General features: G+C 34.3%; 1 protein-coding gene across 1 annotated transcript in view; it reads right to left on the bottom strand.

Moving 5' to 3' along the window:
• Positions 1-2,528: 2,528 nt before the first annotated feature.
• Positions 2,529-23,999, bottom strand: part of LOC149079928 (uncharacterized) — a 141,779-nt gene continuing 120,308 nt past the window's right edge. Inside the window, exons 11-15 of the mRNA XM_089238816.1 lie at positions 7,674-7,803; positions 5,701-5,810; positions 4,872-5,033; positions 4,199-4,271; positions 2,529-3,138 (exon numbers count right to left, since the gene is read on the bottom strand). Coding sequence (XP_089094942.1) covers positions 2,969-3,138; positions 4,199-4,271; positions 4,872-5,033; positions 5,701-5,810; positions 7,674-7,803 — 645 coding nt within the window. The 3' untranslated portion in view covers positions 2,529-2,968. The remainder of the gene's footprint in view (positions 3,139-4,198; positions 4,272-4,871; positions 5,034-5,700; positions 5,811-7,673; positions 7,804-23,999) is intronic.

The following is a 23,999-nucleotide window of genomic DNA, read 5'->3' as shown; positions in this document are numbered from 1 at the left end:
AAAACGAGACATAAACATTCCTTTCCAGACAACAAATTAGATTAAGTTTTTAGTTAGAAAATTCATACCCACGATTAGCTTATCTTTATATAATGTCTCGATATTCAAAGCTTAATGTATAGTAAATATTTGAGGTGTATATAAGGATAATTTTTTTTTTCAGAGAGAGAGATTTCCTGCATTTTATACGCCTAATTAAACCTCAAAGTATGTTTTCCACTAATTTTATGTATTAAGCTATCTCTCTACATGTATAAAAGATTTTACTTGAAAGAGAATGTAGATTTAAAAATGGATATTTTTGTATATCGTTTAAATTTAACACAATTTTATTTTTTAACCAGAAAAGCGCTTCTTAAGAAACTTGCATTATTAAGCTACTTCGAGATAATATCCGACAATTTAAAAACCAAATCAGCTAATTAGCAGTCGGAGAATAATGAGTCTCTATCGCAGAGGATTTATTTCAAAACACGGAATCTCTGTTGACTCTGTGGGCATTTTTTATTTTCCTTCTTGGAATAATAATAATAATAATAGAAGAAAGCCATTTTCACTACCACATGGTATTCTTGATGGGCGTAACGTCATTATTTTTTCAGTGTAACAATAAAATGTTTCCAGTTCCACCCACTTTTTTATGGCAGACAATTTTTTTTTTCTCGAATAATTTTTTTTCTCTTTCGGAATGAAAAGCACAGAAAAAAAAAATTGATACAGTGTATCGCAAAAAATATTAAGAGACCGGAGATAAAAGAAAAAGAATGGGAATGATTTTTCGCTTGTATATAACTTGTGGGACTGAGGGTATGTTGCCAAATGTTTGCGACATTATGAACGACCTGCCATGTGAACAGAATTAACGAGATTCCTGCGAAAGATGAGATTCCTGTCATTAACGCATTAATTCTACCCGAAAGTAAAAGGATGTGGGGATTATTATAGTATTTCATCTTCACATATGTACTTGCACCATGGAGTATCCCAATTTCAGCTGCTCGCGCAGTTGATACCTCCATCCACTTCGTTCAGTCGGAAACATCTGAGATTTTATTCATTCAGATCGTCGAACGAAAGTTTACATTATATGATTTACGGATTTATCAAACATGTTATCAAGATTTTGAGATTCGTGATTAATGTCCCTGAATGACAAGGGACATTCATATATCACCGGAGTGAGTCTTTGACAAGAAAACAATACCGTAAACGTGAATTATATAGTACCCATTGGGGACGCCGGCGAATGTTTTTCTTGTTGACTTTTGTTTGAGATATCGCTATATAAATTGAGATACGTCAACGTCGTGCTCTTTAATTTAGGTGTTCAGTTTGCGACAAATAATTTAATTCGAGTAGCTCGCTGTTTAGTGGCAGGTTTTACTGATGATGAGATTTACCAAAGGCAATAAATTTGTGGCCGATTCCCCGAGTAGTATCTTCGTTGAATCGGAAGTCATCCAGGGAATTTTTTTCCTCTCTTATTTTCCCATTTAGCCCAATCGAATTTCATCCTAGACTGCCTCTAACACCGATGATTTATTATAACATTGAATACGACTGTCTCTGAATTGATTCTGTTGTACCAAGAAAATGAATAACTTAACAGTGCCGTCTCGTTTGCTCTGCATCATTTTCTTCATTCTCGTTTCTTTCCATTTTTATTCTTTTTGAAGGAAATATGAGCAATTTTCTGTAAATGAAAAAAAAAAACACGTTTCACATTCTGGTTTTGCTCAATAAATTTATACCGTGTTTTTTTAAATTAATGCTTTAAATGAATGCTCAACGAATGTTCTTTTTTCTAGCTGCAATGCAATCAATCAATAATGTGTAAAGCTGATTTGTGAGGTTTATTTCATTTTAAATGAACTTCGTGATCCATGGACTCTACAATGATATTTGGAATGCATGTCAGTGTGCCATACTGTGTAAACAACCACACTGCAAAAAATGAAACTAACTAATTTTCTGGTGTAGTCGTTTAGTGATCACTGATTAGTATTGCGTAAACTTGCGTGCACTCAACTTTCGTTATGATGACCTTCATCGTTCAACGGCAAATACGTTATATTGGGAGGTCGTTATATCGAAAGTTGGACAAAAATTATCTTCTTAAGAGAATTCCTATTAGAACAAAATAAAAAAATATATATTATTCATTTTCTTATAATATAAGCAGTCGCAATGAAAATACATCAGGTTAGAAAATAATAATAAAATTGCAATTATATTGACTGTATGCACGCACTTTTGTTCCGAATCATCCAATGTCAAATGTCATGGTCAAACTCAATTCTGGCAAATGAACGACATGGATTTTGCCAATTTCTCTGCAAAAAAAAAGTCAAACTATAGCGGAATTCGGATATTGCATTGGATTGGATGGTCTTTGTAGATCATTGTAGTGAATAAAACAGTTGAATCAGAGCTATATATAGCTGTTATCGAAACTATTTATATATATATAGGTTAAAGTGTGTACCTATATATTGTTAAAGTGTATAATTAATAAGGTAAAAATAAACTTCAACAGCACCGAACATTTTATTTCATTTACAGGATTTGCATATTACAAAAAAAAATTCTACATTGATAATGGCTATCACAAACACTGAGATGATAGAAGCAAAAAGAATTCCAAGAAATTTTTCATCTGTCAGATTCAGATATATTGATTCCCTGTTGAAATGAAGCATCAAATGCGAGAGAAAACGTACTTTTGAGTTTTCCAATATATAAAATGTGCTTACTCCATCATAACATTTCCCTCTAATATGATAGAGATACTTTCGATTGAAGGATGGGCTTTATTTATTCCTTGCACGCACTTGAACGAAAAAGTTCACAAATACTCCAAAAACATCAATTGAGAAAACGGGAAATACAACAATGATAAAATTTGGCGTAATAGAAAAAAGACGAAGATATAGTTCTTTTATAACTAAATATATTTATACACTTTATTCTAAATTTCACTTTCATTCAAAGAATTGTTGAATGTTCTCTCATCGCTTGCACTCGACGTACTCTGAAATAACGACACTCCATATTTCTTGGCGAATATCAAATTAACTACCACTCCACCAAGCAAAAAGCCAAGAACAGTCATTCCTATTGAAAGGCCTACAACACTTCCTATAAAACAAGAATTAAAGTTTTTGTTACTATAAGGTATACGTAATTATTGCATACATATGGCTATTCTTATTTGAGAAATTTCATCTGGGTTAAATGCACATAGATAGAATGTTATTAATCTAGTTATGAAACGCGTCGCGTATAGTCAACTCCGTAAATACAGTCGAACTTGGTCAATTCGAAGTCCGAAGTCACTGGAGAAAAGTTCGAATTATCCAAAATTCGAATTATCCGATTAATCTATCTTGGATCCGTAAACTGACAACAAATTTCAACTTAATCATCAACATTATTAATTATTAATATTTTATCATACGTCACGAAACAGTTTTCCTAATTTCAATAATTTATAACTGTGTGATAATTGATCTTAGCTGCTACATCATTCCGCTGTTTTTTAATTTCAGCATCATTGCAGGATTTCTTGACCATGTTGAAAGCCTGATTTACGGAAACAGTTCATGATCATCAGTTACGAAACTGTTTCAAAAAATTAGGTTATCATTCTTATGCTATCAAGAAGGAAATATACTTTCATTAACGTATTACGATCTAAACTTTTGGATACTTTCCATGCTGTTAATGACGACAAAAAGATTCATATTTTGAACGTTACACCTTTGTCTACTGGTTAGAAAGCATAATCGTTATCAAGTGGTAATAGTCTCAATGCACTCCAGCTGAACAATGTTATAATGGACATTAAATTGCGTGTGACAAAAAAATAGAGTAGAGAAATTTTTCCAAGCAAAATTTGCTCATACAAAAATCATGACTTTTTTTTCCTCCAACTTCGAGTTATCCAAAAAAAAATTCGAAAAAAGTTCGAATTAAACGAGAATTTTTAACATTAAATTACATAGAAAACTCAAGGGGGAGTAAAATAGTCCAAAATTCGAATTGATCCAAGTTCTACATTATATGAAATATCATGACATCTGCAACGTTTAAAAGTGATGAAATCATGCTTTCCAATGCTTTTATTCGAATACTATGTCTCAAAACGCTGAAGAAAATTTTTACAGATCCGTCATATGTGGTGAAATACTCAACTTACTTTCATTAAAAGTTACTTGATTATCTTCTTTGAATTCCTTGAAGCTATCAGGCTCAGCTGTCAGACGTATCATCTAGATAATAAAAAGCATTAGACATGAATCTGTGGTTAAGATATTTTTTTTTGTATCCTCTATGTAAAGTGAGAGATTCACTTTTTCAATATCTATTCTTTTGCAAAAAGTTACGATAAAAGTTAGGAAAACTTTCGAAAAGTATAATTGGCCCAATTCAAAAATACATAGAACTAGACTAGTTATCGTACTTTCAATATTTCTCCAACGAAAATGAAGCAAAAAGAAAATCATAGAAATATCAAATGCATCTCGTTTCACGTGAACTCATTCTTCTCCAATTTAACAAGATACACACATTCCGTCTAGATATTTTTTTTTTCTGCTAGTTATTTGTGATCTTAAAAAAAAAATATGTTTTATACATAAATGATGCTTTTTCGTATATTCTAACTTAAAAACAAATACTATGAATCAATTATGTGATCAACATCTTAAAATTATATATAACCTGTAATTTTAAATTTAAATCGTCAGCTTCATTGTGTTCATGAAAATGTAAAAATTAGTTTTCATTCATTTTATGCATGTAGTTTTAATTATCAGTGTGTCATAAATGTCAGAATATTTTATATGAACGATAATAACATCACGTCTTACCATGTTACTCGTCCGCAAAGTGACAATCATCTGTTTTGAAGAAATCGTTTCACGAAGTTTTGCTACGGCACTCGAAAGATCATTTTCTTTCAGGGGTTGTCCGATTTTAGACAGGTCTAAAATTTTGAACTGAACCAGGAAATACTTGTCTTCGAATGTTATCTAAAAATGCACAAGTATACGCAACATAAAGCACAGCTATATATTATTGAAAAATTAGATGTAAAAATTTCTGGACACACACAAACAGAAAATGTTTACGGAAATATAATAAAAAATAATATATATATATATATTTTTGAATATATATATATATATATATATATATATATATATATATATATATATATATACATATTTTAAATTTATCAAATTAAATAAACATGCATTTTTGTACAGCATTGTACATGAATTTTGTACATAAAATATTTATTCAATATAGAAAAATATTTCATGTCTATTGGAACGTTGTATAGTTACTAACGTGAAAATACTAAATGATTATTAAAACTCGATTGTTATTTTAAGGTCTGAAGAAAATGTGTTTTGACAGATGTGTGTTCACGATTAAAAATTCTTTCATAATTGAATATTTTTTTACTAGGTAAATCCTGAACTTTTTGATAGAAAAGCAATTATTAGCTTAAAGCTAAATTTGAAGCTTATTTGAATTTATATTTTTCGATAATTATGTTATAGTTTATCGCTTGGCCATCATTATTTTTTAAGAAATTGAGTAAATTGAATATTTTATGTTTTTTTGTTCGAACAAAACTAAGCGCGGTAGTAATTTAACTCTTGACTTTGGTAGATATGGAGATGGTCTTACCTTTTGCATGGATATCCTTTGCAAACTAACTCCACTTTTCTCCTTCAGAACAAGATGCATTCGGTACTGAAGCAAAACGGTATATTTCTCCAACAATGCGTTATTTTCACCTACAAAGATAGGATTTTAAGATTTATCTGATAATCACTTTTTTTATGTTAATGGAAAATAATACAGGATGATTCTCAATTCATGGGACAAACATTAAAAGATGATAACACACCTAAACAAACATTTTTGATTATAAAAGTGCGGTCGAATCACAATAGCAAAGGCTCTAGACGGTATTTTTAGAGAGTACACAACAGCACTTCACCAAAAGCAAATATCATATTTTTCTGACGGATTTTCTGCAATAAGTGCAATCAACCGTTCGAAGGTGCAGGGTATAGTAATGTGGTAGGCCTCATGGTGTAACCCGGGTAATTCAAATTCTACCACAAGTCATTATATTGCTTGATCATTGTTTGGCACAGCATATTCTTGATGATTCTTACACCAATAAAAAACTCCAATCCAATCCAGATAATAACGCATATCAACCACCTTTGCTATTGCGATTCGACCGCCCATTTCATGATAAAAAATGCTTATTTAGGTGTCTTATATAACCTCTTAAAGTTTGTCCCATGAATTGAGAATCAACATTTATAGCAAAGCTCATACGGTATCGAAATTTAATCTGTCGAATAAGACGAATTAATTCGTTTTGCCATCATGGGAGAGATTGTTTTATAGAATTTATCTTAGTCAGAAAAATAATAAAACAATCCAAATTTTTGCGTACACATTAATTTGGTGACGGAAAAAAATAGGAACATATACGTATGAAGGCTTCTAATGAATTTTACTCCAGCGTCTAACAAGCCTGATGTTGTTTGAGTACAGAGATCGAAGGATATCAATTTCATCGTATCATCATGATTCCCTTGGGACCTTTACAAGTCAGCTATTAGCATTTTCATCGAATAATTACGATGCAACCATTCACGAATACGTGTAATCAATCAATTTTATTTTTTAGACAATAACTATGATTAAACTGAGTTTATCATTATAAGACTGGAACTAATGAAATAACAATAGGTGAAAAATATTTAATTAATAACAGCCATGTATAATAACAGCCAAAAAAAGCCATGTATACAGGGTGTCCTGTATGCCTAAATTCAGCTTTTATCTAATTAACCGTTCGTCGTAGAAGTATGATTTCAATTTCAAAAATGCACAACATGTGGTCAGAAATCGCCCCCATCAACGCTCGTTTCTCTCATTTATGCTGTTTTTTCCGAACTTTACTCCGCGTTTCGAACTCAAATATTTCGGTGAATATTGCCCTTAGAAACGTGAAATTTTTTGGTCGGCCTTTAAAAAGACGGGGCAAAACTTCCTAATTGGAACTTAACGAACGGTGGGGGGGGGGGGGGGATCATATAAAATTTATTTTTTTTACTTTGAAACACACTGCATCTTCAATCTCAAAACTGGTGAAGGGTGATTGAAACATATTTTGAGCATTTTTAAAATTAAAACATTACTTCTACGACGAACGGTTGATGAGATAAAAGCTGAATTAGGACTTACAGAACACTCTGTATATAGCTATATAATGCAGGCGTATCGATGGACGGGTATTTAACTGAAATACATGAAAGAATCATTTTATGGACTTACAAAAGCGTAGTTAATAATATAAATGCATCATAATTTTAAAGCTATAGTAAAATTTGGAAATTACAGTTAAATAAACAGACAACAAAATAATAATAAATGAGTTACACCATACAAAAATCCAAGTACTGGGAAATAGTCCTATATTTGTTTCCACGATTATTATTTAATTAATTATTAGCAACAAGTTTTTCAAGTTAAATGTAATTTTTTTTGCCAACAATTCCATATATTTCACGTATATATATATATTTCGTCTGTACTTTCCTAAAATAAACGTGAACACCAAAAGAGATCATTACCTGGAAATCTGATGACGTAAGACTTGGATTGTAATTCATCATAACAAGCAGAAATGTCGAAGACAGACGGGCTTGGTTGCTCAGAGTTGAAATTGTAGATGTTTATTTCAGTTTTGGTCTTCGAAATCAGCTATAGGGAAGATATTAATTCCTATGGAATTAACGTATGTTATACCTGATGATAATTATTAATGATGTAAACACTATATATTTTTAGCAATACAGTCGAATTCCGTTTTAACGAATACCGTTATAGCGAAAATCTCGTTTTAACGAACACTTTTCTAATCCCTCACAAATAAGTTTACATAGGAACAATGCAAACAACCTGAAATTCTTTATAACGAAGTGATTTCACCGGTCTCTTGGAGTTCGTTATAATGGGATTCGACTGTATGAATAATTATCATATATTTGACTATGCTTCAGTATTGACAATTCCGGTTAATTTTGCATAATCACCGACCATTTTGGTAAGTTTGATCAATTTCGTTCACATATTGCTAATTTATCACATTCTCCAGTGATTATGTATTATTCTGAGCCGTATTGGCAAGTATGGTAAATCATGTGAAATAATCATTTAAATTTATTCTCCGGATATTATCAATAATATCTCCGGATAAAGTCAACATTATATACAAGATGGATAAAAATGTTTGTTTGTATCCCCTTCACACTTATTTAAATTTAATTTTACTTTTTACTTTTTATGGCAGGCTACGTGTAGTGCAAGCTCCATGTGCGGGCAAAACCAACACCGTCTATAGCAGAAAGCCTCCGCGCAAAGCTCGTGACGTCACTAAAGTCGTCCATTTCACCTATAGTCATTGAATATACTGCAAAAAAAAGTAAATATTTCGCATACGTTGGCCTGCTATATCCAATGGCTACAGGTGAAATGGACGACTTTAGTGACGTCAAAGCTTCGCGCGGAGGCTTTCTGCTGTAGAAGGTGTTGGTAGAACTGAAAAATGATTAAATTGATAAAGTAAATATTGAAAAGTGATATTTCCATATGATTTTTCCCATATTCACTAACATAATTTGGGAATTTCGCTTGATCGCTGTTAAAAAGGATAAATGTGAAATTATTTGGAAAAACGAAATGATTAGTGATTATTCATAATTACCGATTTATCACATTTACCATAACACATATATGATAGAATTAAGTGAGATGAACAAAACGGTTTTTATGAAAGACGAGCAAGGTAATCGAAAACATTCATTCATGTGCCTATTCTTAAATGTTCTAGTTTGTTTCAATTTGGTGATTTAAGTATAAGATATAGTGAAAACTGACTGTTTATGTAGAAATATTGAGTTTTGGAAAAAATTGTCATCTTTGCCTTTACCCGGATTCACCCCAGTCACTGGTATGCGGGACGAGTGTTCTACCAACTGAGGGTGGCACTCACCGACAGGGTTTTAACCATAGTCACAATTTTTGGATAGGAGATCGACGCGAATTGGTTAAATTCAGGTTTTTAACCAATGTGTGTCGATCTGCTATCCAAAAATTGCGACTATAGTTTAAACCCTATCGGTGAATACCACCCTAAGCTATAGAAACAGGTAGAACATTCCTTCCTTGGAACGTACATACAGAGCACTCATCCGGCATACGAGGGATCCGGGTTCGAGTCGCAGTAGAGGCAAACATGAAATTTACTTCCGGAGGATGATGTCACTCTCCGCTATCCATACAAAGATTTTTAACAGCTGTCTGATGCGAAGATATATTTTGGAAAGAGAGAGAAACCTTTGACCTTTTAAAACCACCAGAGAAAAAAGGTGTTAAAATCCTTTGTGTGGATAGTTGAGAGTGACGTCATCTCCTCGGATTAGTCGCCATCTGGTGGCATTGTCAGCAATTGTGAGCTTTGGCCTGAGTTAGGTCCGACCGTCCATGTACAGTCCCGTTCAGTGCACACGAGCTCCAAGGAAAGATTGAGATATTTGTTGGCTCTGTAGTCTAATGCGTTCACCCGGAAAAGGAAAGGACGTGGGTTCGATTCCCCGCAGGAAGATTTGAATTTTCTCTCTTTTCAAAATATATCTTCGCATCAGCCAGCTGTTAAAAACCTTTGTATGGAATTTATTTTCCAAAAGTTGGTAGCTCTACATATACAGCCAGTTTTCACTACATCTTGTATTGACAAGTAGAGAGTACATCTTTCTCTACATAACTGATCATAGTGAGTTTCACATTTTGCAGTCGCATTCATATCTAAGTAAAGTTCAAGTTCCACGGTCCTAACTGATTAACTAGCTACACTTTTTCATCCGAAGAGACGTGGTGTCTCGAAACTCGTATAACTTTTCTTAAGGCCCCGTCTTCGTGCGTGAGTTATAAATAATATTCACTATTCAAGAGTAGTTACCATCTTGTCCAGAATATAGACCTTCAGGTCTGAGCTCCCTTCGAACCCTTAAAATCCCCGTGGTACGCATTTTTCCTTTTTTTAGCCGGTGCTCTACCCACAGGCTGTTTCGTTCCCTGCGCATACAATGCAAAAGGAAGTACCCGGCTGTGAAAAAAAAAAAACTCATATGAACATTTTTCGTCCGAGTCCCTCTGGAAATATGTTCTGATAGACAAAAATGAGAGAGCGGAAAAAAAGAGCAAATTTATTTGACAGACTTTGAATATTTGTAACCTGTTATGCTGATTGCAGTAGACCCGAATAAAAGTATGTTCGTACCTTACGGCCGTCAACCTTGCCTGGAATAAACATTATTCTTGTTATTTCTTAGGAATTTGATGTGAAGCGCAGGCTTTAGCAAAGCCGAATTTGAAGAAAGAAATTGTTTCCTTTCCCCAATGCTTTTATTTTTATCTTTGGTTAGTTCCGCCCACATCATTCGTGTTCAAGACCCATGAAATCTTCTTAAGAAAAGTATCGCTCCTGGATTGTATTGCTTCTCTTTTTTCAATTTTTATTTTCTTTGTGCTTTTCATAAGAACAATATCTTTTGTAAAAAATAAAAACAAAAATGCTATCCGACGTATCGACTTCGAAAAATATGCAAAACAAGAAATCCGCATAGTCTTCTCACCTCACCGTTTTTCAAATACCATAGCTATTGTTTTTCCCAATAAAATCATATGCAATAGTGAAATGTTAGTAAGCTGATTAGATAATGCTGAACACATCGATGTATGAGACTTTCGTGTCATTTTATTATTTGTTGCGAATTTTTGAAAATATATAAATTTTAATATTTTTCTATATCTTCGAACATAAATATAACTTTTTTATCAGGTTAATTCATCCCCAAATAAGTTCTCAGCATAACATATAACAAACTCAAAAATATTCAACAGTGGAATAATTCCTTTTGATATTAACAACGACTATGAATTTGAATATTATTTCTAATCCACAATTAAGATTTAATTATGTTTTTGATTACGTTAGGTTGATTGCAGTCTAGTAAAGTTTCTAAATTTTCGAGGCTCCAGATATTCCGAGGTGCAGGGGAATTTTTTGAAATTCCTTCTCAAAATTGTATATTGCTGAGAAAGAGATGTTTCATTTTGTCTAATTTTTCCTAAAAGTGCGAGTAATTTCATTTTCAAGGTGTCTTGGCCCGTAGACTGTAGTTTTCGGCGTATCTCTGGGCCAGAAATTTTCACAGGCCTCTCTATAGTAAATTTTAGTAAAAAAAAGTAATAGCATTAAAATTGGGCTTCCAGGATTAGAGCACCTACCAGCCTCCCTTTTAACCCTAGAATGGTACCTATACGTCTAAGAGACGTAGTTTCATATAGGTATTATTAAGCATAGATTTTTAGGTACCATTTTAGGGTGAAAGAGACCGTAGGCAGTCCTGATCAGTAAAGAATTCAGTCTAACAAAAACAAAACGGGAAAGAGTAACGAATAAGTACGAATACGTAGGTCCAAAGAAAACGGTTAGGACAAGTATATTTTACTCTGAATTGGTACCATTCACTCCAAATTATCGAGACTTACTGTAGTATAGCACGCAAGTAAAACAGGTAAAAAGCACATACAGTGGATCCTGCTTATAACGTTCCCTCTCAGAACGTTTCCCGCTTAGTACGACTTATTTTCGTGGTTCCATCTTTCACTAATACTTATAGAGATTTCCCGTTTGAAGTGTTTTACTACTTACAACGCTTTTCAATAAAGGTTTTTTGGAAACATTATAAGCGGTATCCACTGTATTATCCACTAGGGTGCCTAATTGCTGTTGGGTAAGGTATTTGTATCGCAAAAACGAAGTTGTTCAAATTATTTAGCCCTTGAAGACGCGCTAACGATGAACTGAGGCACTTATTTTTAAAGAAAGAACATTTTCACTTTTGCTAAATTACAGTAGAAGTAAAAAACAAACGCAGAAAATAACCCAACATGTAGCATGTAGGAATGGTAGAAGAATATTTAAATACTACGTTTCTTGATTAACATTCAAGAGCGTTATCCACATTTGAATTTTTGGAAATGTTTCGTTTCGAAAGAAATTAGTGCAAATAGTACCTTTTTATTAAAATTTGAGTTGGTCGTCTGAAAAATTGGAAATTTCTACGTCACCTGTTGATTCCAGAAGGTTTTAACTATTCCACAAAGGTACCCTTACAGCCTTCTCGTCATTAGCATAAGAAATACGATCATTCTCCAGTGGAACTCCCCATAACGGACGCTCCCGTTAGCGAAAACCTCCATTGACGAACACGATTTTGAATTACATCGACGGGACTCAATGTACTTACTATCCATTCGCGGGCGCTCCTCTTTAGCGGACAAAATTTCCGGTCCCATCAATGTCCGTTATCGAGAGATGAAAAATACCCAAGTGTATGAAAAAGGTGGGTGTGCTCCCTTTTTTGATAGAAACGACTAACTTTACATTGTAATTTTTAACAAAAATATTCCCGTTTGAATCATCTGTGCACAGAGCTTATCTCAAAGATCCATAAACCGTTAAAAAGTGCATTTTGGAGAAAAGTGGAAATTTTTCCTTTGAAAAATAAACTCCTCAACTGTAAACATGTCAAATAGACTTTATTACGTAATTGCTTTTATTCATATTAGACATTCTCAAGATATGCGAATGCAAAAATAAAATAACACCTACAAAAAAATGCCTACGAACCAGTCTTTTATCAGATACTTGAAATATATCAGAAAAATACACAAAACTAAAGTAGTATTTTATGACAATAGTGTTCCTTACCTTATAGGAAAATAACATAGGGAAAACTCAGGTCGTTGCCTCTCGTGGGCACAATATTTTTTTTCGCGGAGAAATCGAAGAATATGTTGCGTTATATATATATATCCATCGTTTCTCTTCCCAACAAGCAAGTAAATTGCCTTCCGAGGAAAAAAGAAATCACATTGCCCAACAACAGCTTGCAGACAGAAGTTTGTAGAAACTGTGTAAGAAAGAGATCTTCTATCAAACAATGAATGGTACATCAGTTCGAGAGAACACGAACAACGTGTAAGGTTTTGAAGCTCTTTTCTAGTGAAGAACAGGTGATACGGGAGTAACTTTTGTGCCATTTTTATTGATCTCTCGACTCCTTGCAAAGCTCCAAACTCATCGTATGTCAACATAAGGCGAACTACACAAAAGACTACGAATTCCTATTCTTTGTAGCGAATCAGTAATTCAATTGAACTTGCAAGCGCGACCGTCAGGTGTTTTAGAGTGTGTTACATTATATAATTCAATACAAAAAAAGCCACGTAAGAAGACGGATAGCAGAACAAAAGTGAACGTTCCTAAACGCACTCTGTTCCAAACGACTTGCTTGAATTTCAGTAGTTTTACGTTTACATTTGTTATAGGAGCATATTTCAACCACGTAATATCCACAGGAAGAGCTGTATGTTAATTTATTTCGCCATCGGCAATATGCGCCTCTTTTTGGATTTGCGTTGTGAACATTTTTCCCACGTGGAAGTATCGTACCAAGTTTAAAAAAAAAATATGTAAAATTATAACTTATGATTAATCTGATTTCGATAATTTGGTAAAACTTATATTTGAAAGAATTTTAAGGGAGTCACCATCCTTTAATGAACATTTAAAAATTTTCTATTCAGTTTAGTCACTCTTTTTTTCCCCACTTTAATTTTGTAAATTGTTTTATTCAGTTTAACGGGTGCTCTTAGGATTTTTAGTAGTTCCTTATCTTTTTCGAATTTCAACTTCAGTAACATTCAACATTTTCAAAATCGCTGACATTTACCCATGTTTTATACCATGAAATTGCTCTAAATCATTTTAATGAGTTAAAGCATGTAACACCCAGTGCCAAGAGATATGCAAAGTTTCAAAACATTTAAACAAGTTGTGATTAAAAAAAATATTTCTCTTCTGACAAAAAAACACTTTAAAAAAAATTAAATTTTTTAATGAAAAATCTTAGCGTATTTAATGCTTGCCAGCAGCTTATATTAAAAATACTTCTGGTTCAGGTGGGATAAAATTTCGTAAGAAAAAAAGAATTTCGTTCAGAAAAGTTTATAAGTATTGCATTTAGAAATTTAAAAACGAATTTTTGGTGAATTTCTATGCACTGACCCCCCCCCCCTCCCCCTTATATTCTCTAGTTTAGAGAAATGACAAGTACTACCAAATTTCCGTTAAAATTTATTTGTCTCTAGCACATAATCAAAGGGGAAAAAATGGTGTTGTCAAGCGTGTGTGCGCGTGCGATAAAACTGATATAATAAGTTGTCGAGTGAAATATGGGCTTTCGGCCTCAATATTCCAAGCAAATAAGAGCATACTTATATTTCCTTTGGAATTATGGATCGTAAGTCTTCTTTTAGCTCAAAGAAGAAGTCAATGATCATCATTTTCACATAGCACAACTCGCTTATTTTGTTCCTGCTGCTGCTATCGTCCTTCTTTTGCCTTAGCACTTAGCATCCTGTGAAAGACGAAAGTAGGTAAACGGCCAATGACTAGAAACGTGCCCTGGGTCAAGCAGCGATGTCGGGATAAATATTAACTCGCTTGACTTACAGCGATGAAGATGGAAGAATATACCCCCTTTTGTGTATTGTCTTTCATCCCTATGCTTTGACACTTTAGCAAATGACTGAATCAATGTCATACCCACTATTTATTCACAATAATATAAATTATTAGTTATTTTCTGAGGACGTTTTCTAGAATGAACTCGTTCATTCTTCATAAAACAGTGATTGAGTAGAAATGGGACCATGACGCCCGGAAGGACCATTAAGAAAGAAAAAAATGTTGGTATGATAACATCAGTAATAACTCATCTGATGGTAAGGGATGTCTAAAACAGAACTGTGATTAAACATGAGAAATGTAGTGGATCTGTAAATGAAACATTGATGACTCTCATTTGAGTGTGAATAGATGACATCGTCCTTCTGATCAGAATTATTCGAGTTGAAATCGACCGGGGATTTTCATTCATGAGTGACACAAAAGGTAATTTCTCCAGCAAGTCATCAGGGATGTGAAGAGATGAATTCTCTCCTAACATTAATGCGTCGAATTGATGATACAACTTGTTTCAATGATTTCATTACGTGGTCATTCTTTCAGCTATTTTTAGGAGCATCCATGTGTGACATTTAGATCAGTCAACGTTTTCCTAATCTGTGTCAATATCAAGGCCAGAAATCTCAAGCGCGTGCCACAATTCCCCATAAAAATTTTTGCACGTGCCACTCATTTGCGTGTGTGCTTTTTAACATCATTCTCATTTTTGGTTTTCAGACGTCACGTAATGCTCTTTTATTGGGTTGTCTACACTTGCAGTAATGCGTTTGGATTGGGTTGCTGTATTCTAATTATATTTGACACCCAAATTTTTTATGGGCATCTTTTTTCAACCGTCTAGCTGGGCAATTTGCCTGATGTGGCCTTTGTATTTGTAATTTAGACTTTCGTCGATTCACCTTGTTAAAAATATATTTCCAAAATTTAGGATTTAAATGACAATGAACGTTACGATGCGGTTAATATACGGTTGCAAAGATTACACTGGACGTATTTCCAAGAGAGAACAATGAGACAATAAATTGATATTATTTTTTCTTGTATATACACAGTATAAGATATTTGAAAAACTTATACATTTTCATAATATAACAAATTTTATATTTGAAATCACTATCAAAGGTGGGAAAAAAACTTTGAGGGCAATAAGCAGCTTCTGCTCGTAGAGCACTATCACACAAAATGTATTTAAGAAGAAACAAGTGGCAACATGGCCAGTGGACGTTGTTCGAGAAGCAATGGTTCGCGAAGGCTTCGGTTCACTCATCTGCTGAAAAATTGAACTTTTCTTACGTAGTGTGTCAAGGGAGCCCTAAACATTGTCCTTCTAAGGATGGCAGCAAGAGGACATTTCTTTTAACGATATAACTTCGAAAGCGTAAGAAAACCGTCGAGATAAGAAATAAGAAATGTTTCGAAAAGTACGAAATAGCGGCCTTAGATCAGAAACTAGGGAACTTTACGAATATGGACTCAAATTTATGGCTTATGACATGTTTGCAATGTAAAAAAAAGTATTGGGATACTTTTTTATTTTACAACCATGAGAAGGGAAAAAAAGGATTTAATAATAAATATATGCGTGAAGGAAAGATTTGACGACTTTTTTTTTAACCTTTTAAGTAAATGTTAAAATGTATAGGAATATCGCGTGCGCGATATTCCTTACACTTTCGTTTTGAAGCAGAAATTACATTGACAAGTCAAAATATTTTGATAGCTTCATTAGTTAAAGTTCATGTCTCGAGGCTAATTTTAAGAAGCTGAGTGTTTCTGTGAGGATTAAGACTTACAAAATCTCGTAATTATTTATTGTACGGGGAAATTGTTATAGAACTGGCCCAATGAATTCACTAACAATTCCGTAGTGGATGCATGTAACAGCTACACATTAAGACATACTAATCTCTCGGCTTTGTAGACTGGAATAGTGAAATAATTTGTGGATGGCGCGAAGAAATGGTATTAAGTCGATCGACACTTACAGCTGCACATTACATGGTTCTTCCTTTCAGGATATGTGAACGCACGAAATTCCAGGATTTGGGCATCTGAAAACCCACATGAGATTATTTAACAACCACTACACCCGGAAAAGTAGGAGTATGGCGCATCATATCAGGTTTACGAGTTATTGGACCAATCTTTTCAACACAATCGTTGACATCACTGTATACTGCCGTATTTGCGAAATCTTCTTAGAGCAGTTGGATGATGTGGAACTCACAGGAATATTTCCGGCAGGATTTAATGACGTGCCACATGTCCAAAGTATCCATGACACTAATTGAGAGCTTCTTCACATATCATAAGTGTTATGGATTCCAAGATCTCCAGACCTCAGAAGCTTTTTATGGGGGTTCTTTTCTAAAAAACAGAGTAAACACAGTGAACGCTAATGGAACGGAGATACCCAGCTTCACATCTCAGAAAGGTATCGAAGAGTTCCCGAAGGATGGGTGTATGCCGGAGTTTACACAAACAAACCTCATACTCACACGTTACAACATTTGAAAAATAACATTCCTGTTGCGATCATCACCAAAGGCACACTAAAATACATCGCTGATAATATGAAATATCGTGTGGCAGCGGGCTTTCAAGAAAAAACCCCACACTTGTCGTCATTCTACGCTGTTCATACGAAGTAAGGAAGCCTGGGTAACCTAGTGGAAATGAAGTTCGGAAAGGAAAATCGCATTTATCTGTGGGGGAATTCTTCATCTCTACCCGGTTATCCAGGCATTCGTACTTCGTATGAACAGCGGAGAGTGGCATTGCGCGCGTGGCGCGTTTCTCTCTATATATCAAGCGGCTAACGTTGCAAGAGCTATTAGTTGAGCTAGGAGGCTGTCCATGCGCAGTCCCGTTCAGCGTTCATACATATGCTCTAAAGAAAGAAAATATCTGTCCTCTGTAGCTCGATGGTAGAACCCTCGCCCAGACAGTGAGAGGTTGGTGGTTCGTTCCCCACAGAGGAATGAGAATTTTCTTTCCGAATTTCATCTTTATCTCCGCTTGATTATCCAGGCTTTCGTACTTCTTAAAATAAAGTTAGTTGTTTAAACCTGTAAAGTAGTGTACCGTACAACTATCTAGCAGTTTCGAAATCTCCTCAAAAAATATCGTTATAGATGGGCTTATCGTAGTAAAGGATATCGTTGTATCAAGAGGAGTTTAACATTAGACTGTAGGCAATTTCAAGTACGATTTGAAAAAAATATCGTTGTAGCAAGGTTTCAGTGTATGTCAATCACTTTATGCTGATCAGTATGGTATCTGTAGAAAAGATTTCCTCTCCACTTGTTCATACAAGATTTTCGGAAGACTAGTTATATCTGGAGATTATGATGATTTAGGAAAAAAATTCATCGCGCTCTCCAAGGTTAATTTCGAACCCTGGTCTCTCGTACGTCGGACGAGTGCTCTACCTCTAAGCTTTGGAAACAGATAGAACATTTCTTTCTTGGAGCGTGTATATTCTGAATTACTCCGTGCAGTGGACGGCAACAACAATCAACCAATAGCTCGTAAATGATATCAGGAAATGAATGATCACCAGATGCCGACATATATATAGAGAAGATGTCCTCTCCACTTGTTAATACAAATTTTCAGAAGACTGGTTATATACCTGGTCTAATCATATCTCTAGATATAACCAGTCTTCCGAAAATCTTGCAGTATGGTATCTTTTGTGGGGCCGGTTCTATACGAATCATCTTGTACCATAAAACTCAACTTAATATGAATAAAAAAAACAATTTCATGATTGAAACAATAGAAATGTCGAACTCCGTATAATATTACAAATAATATTTCGAGCTCAATGCCGTAAATGTTTCCTACGATTCTCTGAGTTGAATTTCACTATTGCAACGATTAGAGCGATTTAAAAAATGTGCTCATGTATACACTATACAAACGAATGCACACACGTATACTCGCATATATATATATATAGGTAGATAGATCTTTAAGTATAGCTGCTTCCGAACAGCATAAAAGTTCGTTGGAAGCGGCATATCCGGAGCTCATAAAACCGTTAGCTGGGCCATCTATCAAAGCTAAGCCTATTGAGAGTCCGAAGAGTTAATCTAGTCGAATTTCCAATACAGTGTCGCGATCGATGTGAACAGAGTACAATGAATGTGCAGAAAATTCGATTTCCAGACGCATACCATAAATATAAGCTTATTCACTTTAGATGAGAAGGTAGCAAGGAAAAGAGATACGTACAGGGAAACAACCAAGACAGGGCAAATGTTTAACTTACGCAAACTAAAAGAATGAGTTCCAAGGGGCTTCGAGATCAAATCGATACTTGAAGAGCCATTTTCTTATTTATTTAATCTCAATTTTTTTCATTTGTCAAAATTTTTATTATAAATATGACTAACATCAATATTTCGATCGTGAACAAAAACGTATATTTACAAATAAATTCCAGTTGGAACAAAATGAAATTCAACATCACTGATGTGTATGCTGAGTATTTCATTTAGTTTTTTTTTTCCATGGAAAGGTAAATAGATCGAGAATTACGATACAAAAAGTATTTTAATTTTATTAAAGTCAAAGTATAATTTTAAAACAAAATAAATTTTTTTTAATATTTTTTTTGGGAATAATTAGATGATGAGAAATAAATTGAATAGATTACATTGTTTTGTTTTGTTTTGTAGAATGATATATGCTTTTATTTTCTTTCATTTTCAATGATATGATACAGTAAATGTGATAAATGCGGCTATTATATATAACAACCGGTTATTATGCATATTTACCAAACATTTTGGTCAGTTTGATAAATTTCCCTAAATTTAGCACGTTTATTGGCGATTATACATAATACCCAAGAGTCGCGTCATTGGTAAACATGATAAATCGTACTATATGATATACTATACATGATAATTGATGCATGTATCATTTTATCGGGGTACGATCATAAAATTTATTATCATTATATCGGGGTCCGACTATATTCATCACACATGCTAGAATCATTTGGAATTTTTTCATATTTACCGAATTCACCAATTACACTAAGGTACTATACATAATCACAGATAAAGGAGATAAATTTCAAGTATTTATCAAATTTACCAACGACACTTGGTTATTCTGCATAATCGCCGGTAAAAGTGATAAATTTATCAAACTTACCAAGATGATTGGTAAGTATGCATAATAACCGATTTATCACATTTACCGTACCATATATATATATATATCAAAAAATATAAACAATAATAAGGAAAAAGTACTTTTTGTTTTCACAAATATAACTTTTTGTAAAACATTTATTCACGTGCTTTACCTATTGAACATCACTAAGTCTCGGCATTTAAACATCGTTCTATAGAGAACGATAGAGAGAGATAAATGCGAGGTTAAATCTAGAATGTAAGTATGCATAATAACCGATTTAATCACATTTAGCGTAACGAATACATTTATTTATCGGCTATAAAATCTTTCGAAAATGGGTTTTTTTTTCTTCCACAAAACGAATCATTGTTTTATATTTTAAGAACTTTAGAGTATCAAGAATATAAATATGGACAATGATACTTGTATATTATTTGTTTAGAAACAAACCCAAAAACCTGGATGTTTCCTAAAACATGCTTGAATTCCTAATCTCAAGAAATATCTTTCGATGTGGTGGATGTCATAAAAACAAGAAACCAAAGAAGCAAGCATACGGATTCTTACAGAAGTGATATTTTAAATTCACTTCGCACAATAGCAATTGCATTGGAAATAGAGACGGAGCTTTAGTTTTCCGGCTGTCTTTGTGTATTCGTTTTCTATCCCGTGGGAGATACTTTTTGCGCATTCTTTGACCATGACTGTCTCTGTTAGAAAAGGAAAGATTCGCAGAAAGAATGTAATAAAGAGACAGACGTAAGAAAACGGAATAGAAAGACTTCACTAAAGAAAATTCACGAAAAAGCTACAGTTTTTCGAATTCCTATTGTTAGTGGTTCATCAAGAAGAGGCGGCTATATACAGGGTGTCCTGTAAGTGCTAGCACGGACTTTATCTCCGCAGAGAGGGCGACCCAGTGAGTGAGTGATAGAATGAGCTACCTAGTGATTGACTGAATGACCTAGTGAGTGAGCGAGAGCGAGCTTGCTTTAGTGACGGGCCAGTTTCACCCATTCATTCACTCACTCACGCACTGATTCATTCACTCACTCACTCACGCACTCATTCATTCATTCACTCACACACTCATTCATTCACTCACTCACACACTCATTCATTCACTCCCTCATTCATTCACGTACTCACACACTCATTCATTCACTTACTCACACACTCATTCATTCACTCACTCAAACACTCATTCATTCACTCACTCACACACTCATTCATTTATTCACTCGTTCACTTGCTCACTTGTTAATTCATTCACTCGATTATTTATTCACTGGTTCATTCACTCACTCAATCGTCAATTTACTCACTCAATCGCCTGTTCACTCACTCAATCGTCTGTTCACTCACTCAATCGCCTGTTCACTCACTCAATCGCCTATTCACTCACTCAATCGCCTGTTCACTCATTCACTCGCTTATTCATTCTTATTCATTCGCTCATTGAGTCGCGTATTCATTTGCTCACTCGATCATTCATTCACTCATGTCGAACTGAGGTCGGTGAATTGTCTGTCGGTGAATTTCCCTTCGGTAAATTGCTGGCGGTGAATTTTCCGGATAAAGAAATAATTTCTTTGATTAAGTTATCTTTGTCCGGCTGAATTTGGTAAATATTTGATCATGATCTGGTGCAGATCCTTCATGATGTTCCCTATTCGTGTCCGGAAAATTCACCACCAGCAATTTACCGAAGGGAAATTCACCGTTAGGAAAATTCACCGACAAACAATTCACCGACCTCAGTTCGTCATGAGTGAATGAACGAATGAATGAATGATCGAGTGAGCAAATGAATACGCGACTGAATGAGCGAATGAATAAAAATGAATAAGCGAGTGAATGAGTGAACAGGCGATTGAGTGAATAAATGATCGAGTGAATAAATGAATAGGTGTGTGAGTGAGTGAATGAATGAGTGAAACTGACCTGTCACTAAAGCTAGCTCGCTCTCGCTCACTCACTAGGTCATTCAGTCAATCACTAGGTAACGCATTCTATCACTCACTCACTAGGCCGCTCAATATATCACTCTATCACTATAGGTCGCTCATTGCATCATTCACTCGCTAAGGCGCTCATTATATCACTCACCCGATCCCTCTCTCAGTAGACTGGTCACTCACTTGATCTCCAGGTCGCTCATTTATTTCCCAAGTCACTTACTAACTCACTAAGTTGCTCACTCTGTTATATACTCAATCACTTGGTCGCTCACTCTGTCATTCGCTCACTCACTCGCCAACACTAAACAATCTGTCCCTCACTAACTACTGTATCAATTACTGACACATTCACTCGGTCATTCCTCACTCACTTACTGGCTCACTGACTCGTGTCGAACTGTTGTCGGTGAATTTTCCGTAAACCTATTATTAGCATACAGTGAATCAAAATAAAAACATTTATCCTGTCATAGGACGTGCATGCATTTGTATTCGTTGATATGAAATAGCCGCTTCGTGAGTTGAATTTTCGCTCCAATGAGAGAGAGAGAGATCATCAGAATTACTATCACTAGAACCTGATTAACTCATGTCCACCTCGGAATCTTTTTACACATGTACCAACACGTCTCTTTCTGAAACTCGTTGAATAATTTCCTGTAAAATGGAAAATTCAGCTAATAGAAATGCATTAAAAAGAAGAGCCTATGTTTTCAGAGCACTCTCGTTTTTTCAGTGCAAGCCTCTTAGCATCAAACTGAACAGTCTGAATATTCCAAGAGATTTTCTTTTCCCTCTGCATGATCAGACACCGAAATGAGCTGAACAAATCACAAATGATAGAGACCCCTACTAACCCGACTGGGATGAGTCACACAATACCAGTCCTTTAGCAGACTAAAGTTGGTGTTGGTTGCATACAGATTGTAAAATAAAAAGATCTTCAGTATCTCTCATCTTACTGTAAATTTTCATTTATCCATTTTGAAGATGTTCATTTTAGCCTTCAGTCAATTTTTGACGGGTTTTAAAAGCTATCTCCTTCGTGTTTCAAAAAATGTATCTTTAAATTTTGGGCAAAAGCTAGAACGAATCAAATGGCTTTCCATAGAAACCTATAAGAAATCCCGTTTCGGCTAACGAACGTGATTCCGGATCGAATCTTTTTCGTTAGCCGAGGTACCACTGTATTCGACCAAAATTTCAAACAGAATATATAAGAATCATCAAGTATAAGATATCACTCTGCTAAAAAGATATAGCGGTCTATAAATTTTTGCCTACTAACATAAATTAATTAATGATTTCCTCTCCAAAATGTTCATCCACTGAAAATACATGTTCACGGGTAGAATAAAATAGAGCACAATTAATGATTCAAAACTTTTGCAACATTTGTTTTAGAAAAGACAGTTTTTTTTTTTGTTGTTGTCTCCACAATAAATGTCCGTGTAATTGTTTTTGCTCCAGGAAAGTGACTTTTGGTTATTAGGAATAAGAATAAGTAAGGGACTAAAAAGAAAATTTAAAACAAAACGAAAAACGTAGTAAAAGTGAGGAATAAAAAATCTTCGAAATATATATATAAAAGGCTAAAAAAAGGGGGATTTCAACTGCTCAATGACAGTCCTCGTTAGATTTTTTTTTCCGCTCTTACATTCCTTGGCTAACTAGTTTTTATAGCTCTTTCTCTTGAGCGCTATCAGTTAATGACGTTAAAGGGAGAACAAAATAAATAAATAAAGATGCCCTAAAAAAAAACCCTAATTTTTTTTATGCCTTGTTTCCTTTTGCTCTTTTCATGTATCGTCCTTTGCAAGGTCTTAAAAAGCTTAATGGAACGAATGGCAAACGACAGCTTCTCCTTCTCAGTAAACAAAGAACTTGTGATAACCAGCTTGTCCTAAGCACTAAAGCTCATTTCGCCGTGAATACGCAAATATTCAAAAACCGGACCTTTATAAAGAAAATGAAATAAAATAAAAAAAGACGACGACTGCCATTTCGAAAAGCCATTTCAACAGTACATTCCTTTTGAAGATTTTGAAAAACATAAAATAAAAGAAGAAATATCCAGATACCGCAGCTAAATATTTGAAATAAGTGGATAGGGGGATTCTTACGATTTGGGTGAGGAATTGGATTTGGGTACCTAGCACCTGAACTAATTGGTCAAGTATTTG

Source organism: Pholcus phalangioides, unplaced genomic scaffold, assembly GCF_987345545.1.
Source record: "Pholcus phalangioides strain wild (caught in Gottingen) unplaced genomic scaffold, Ppha-v1.0 ptg000011l_1, whole genome shotgun sequence".
NCBI lineage: Eukaryota > Metazoa > Arthropoda > Arachnida > Araneae > Pholcidae > Pholcus > Pholcus phalangioides.
Note: the sequence above shows the minus strand (reverse complement) of the source record. Positions and strands in the feature narration are given on the sequence as shown.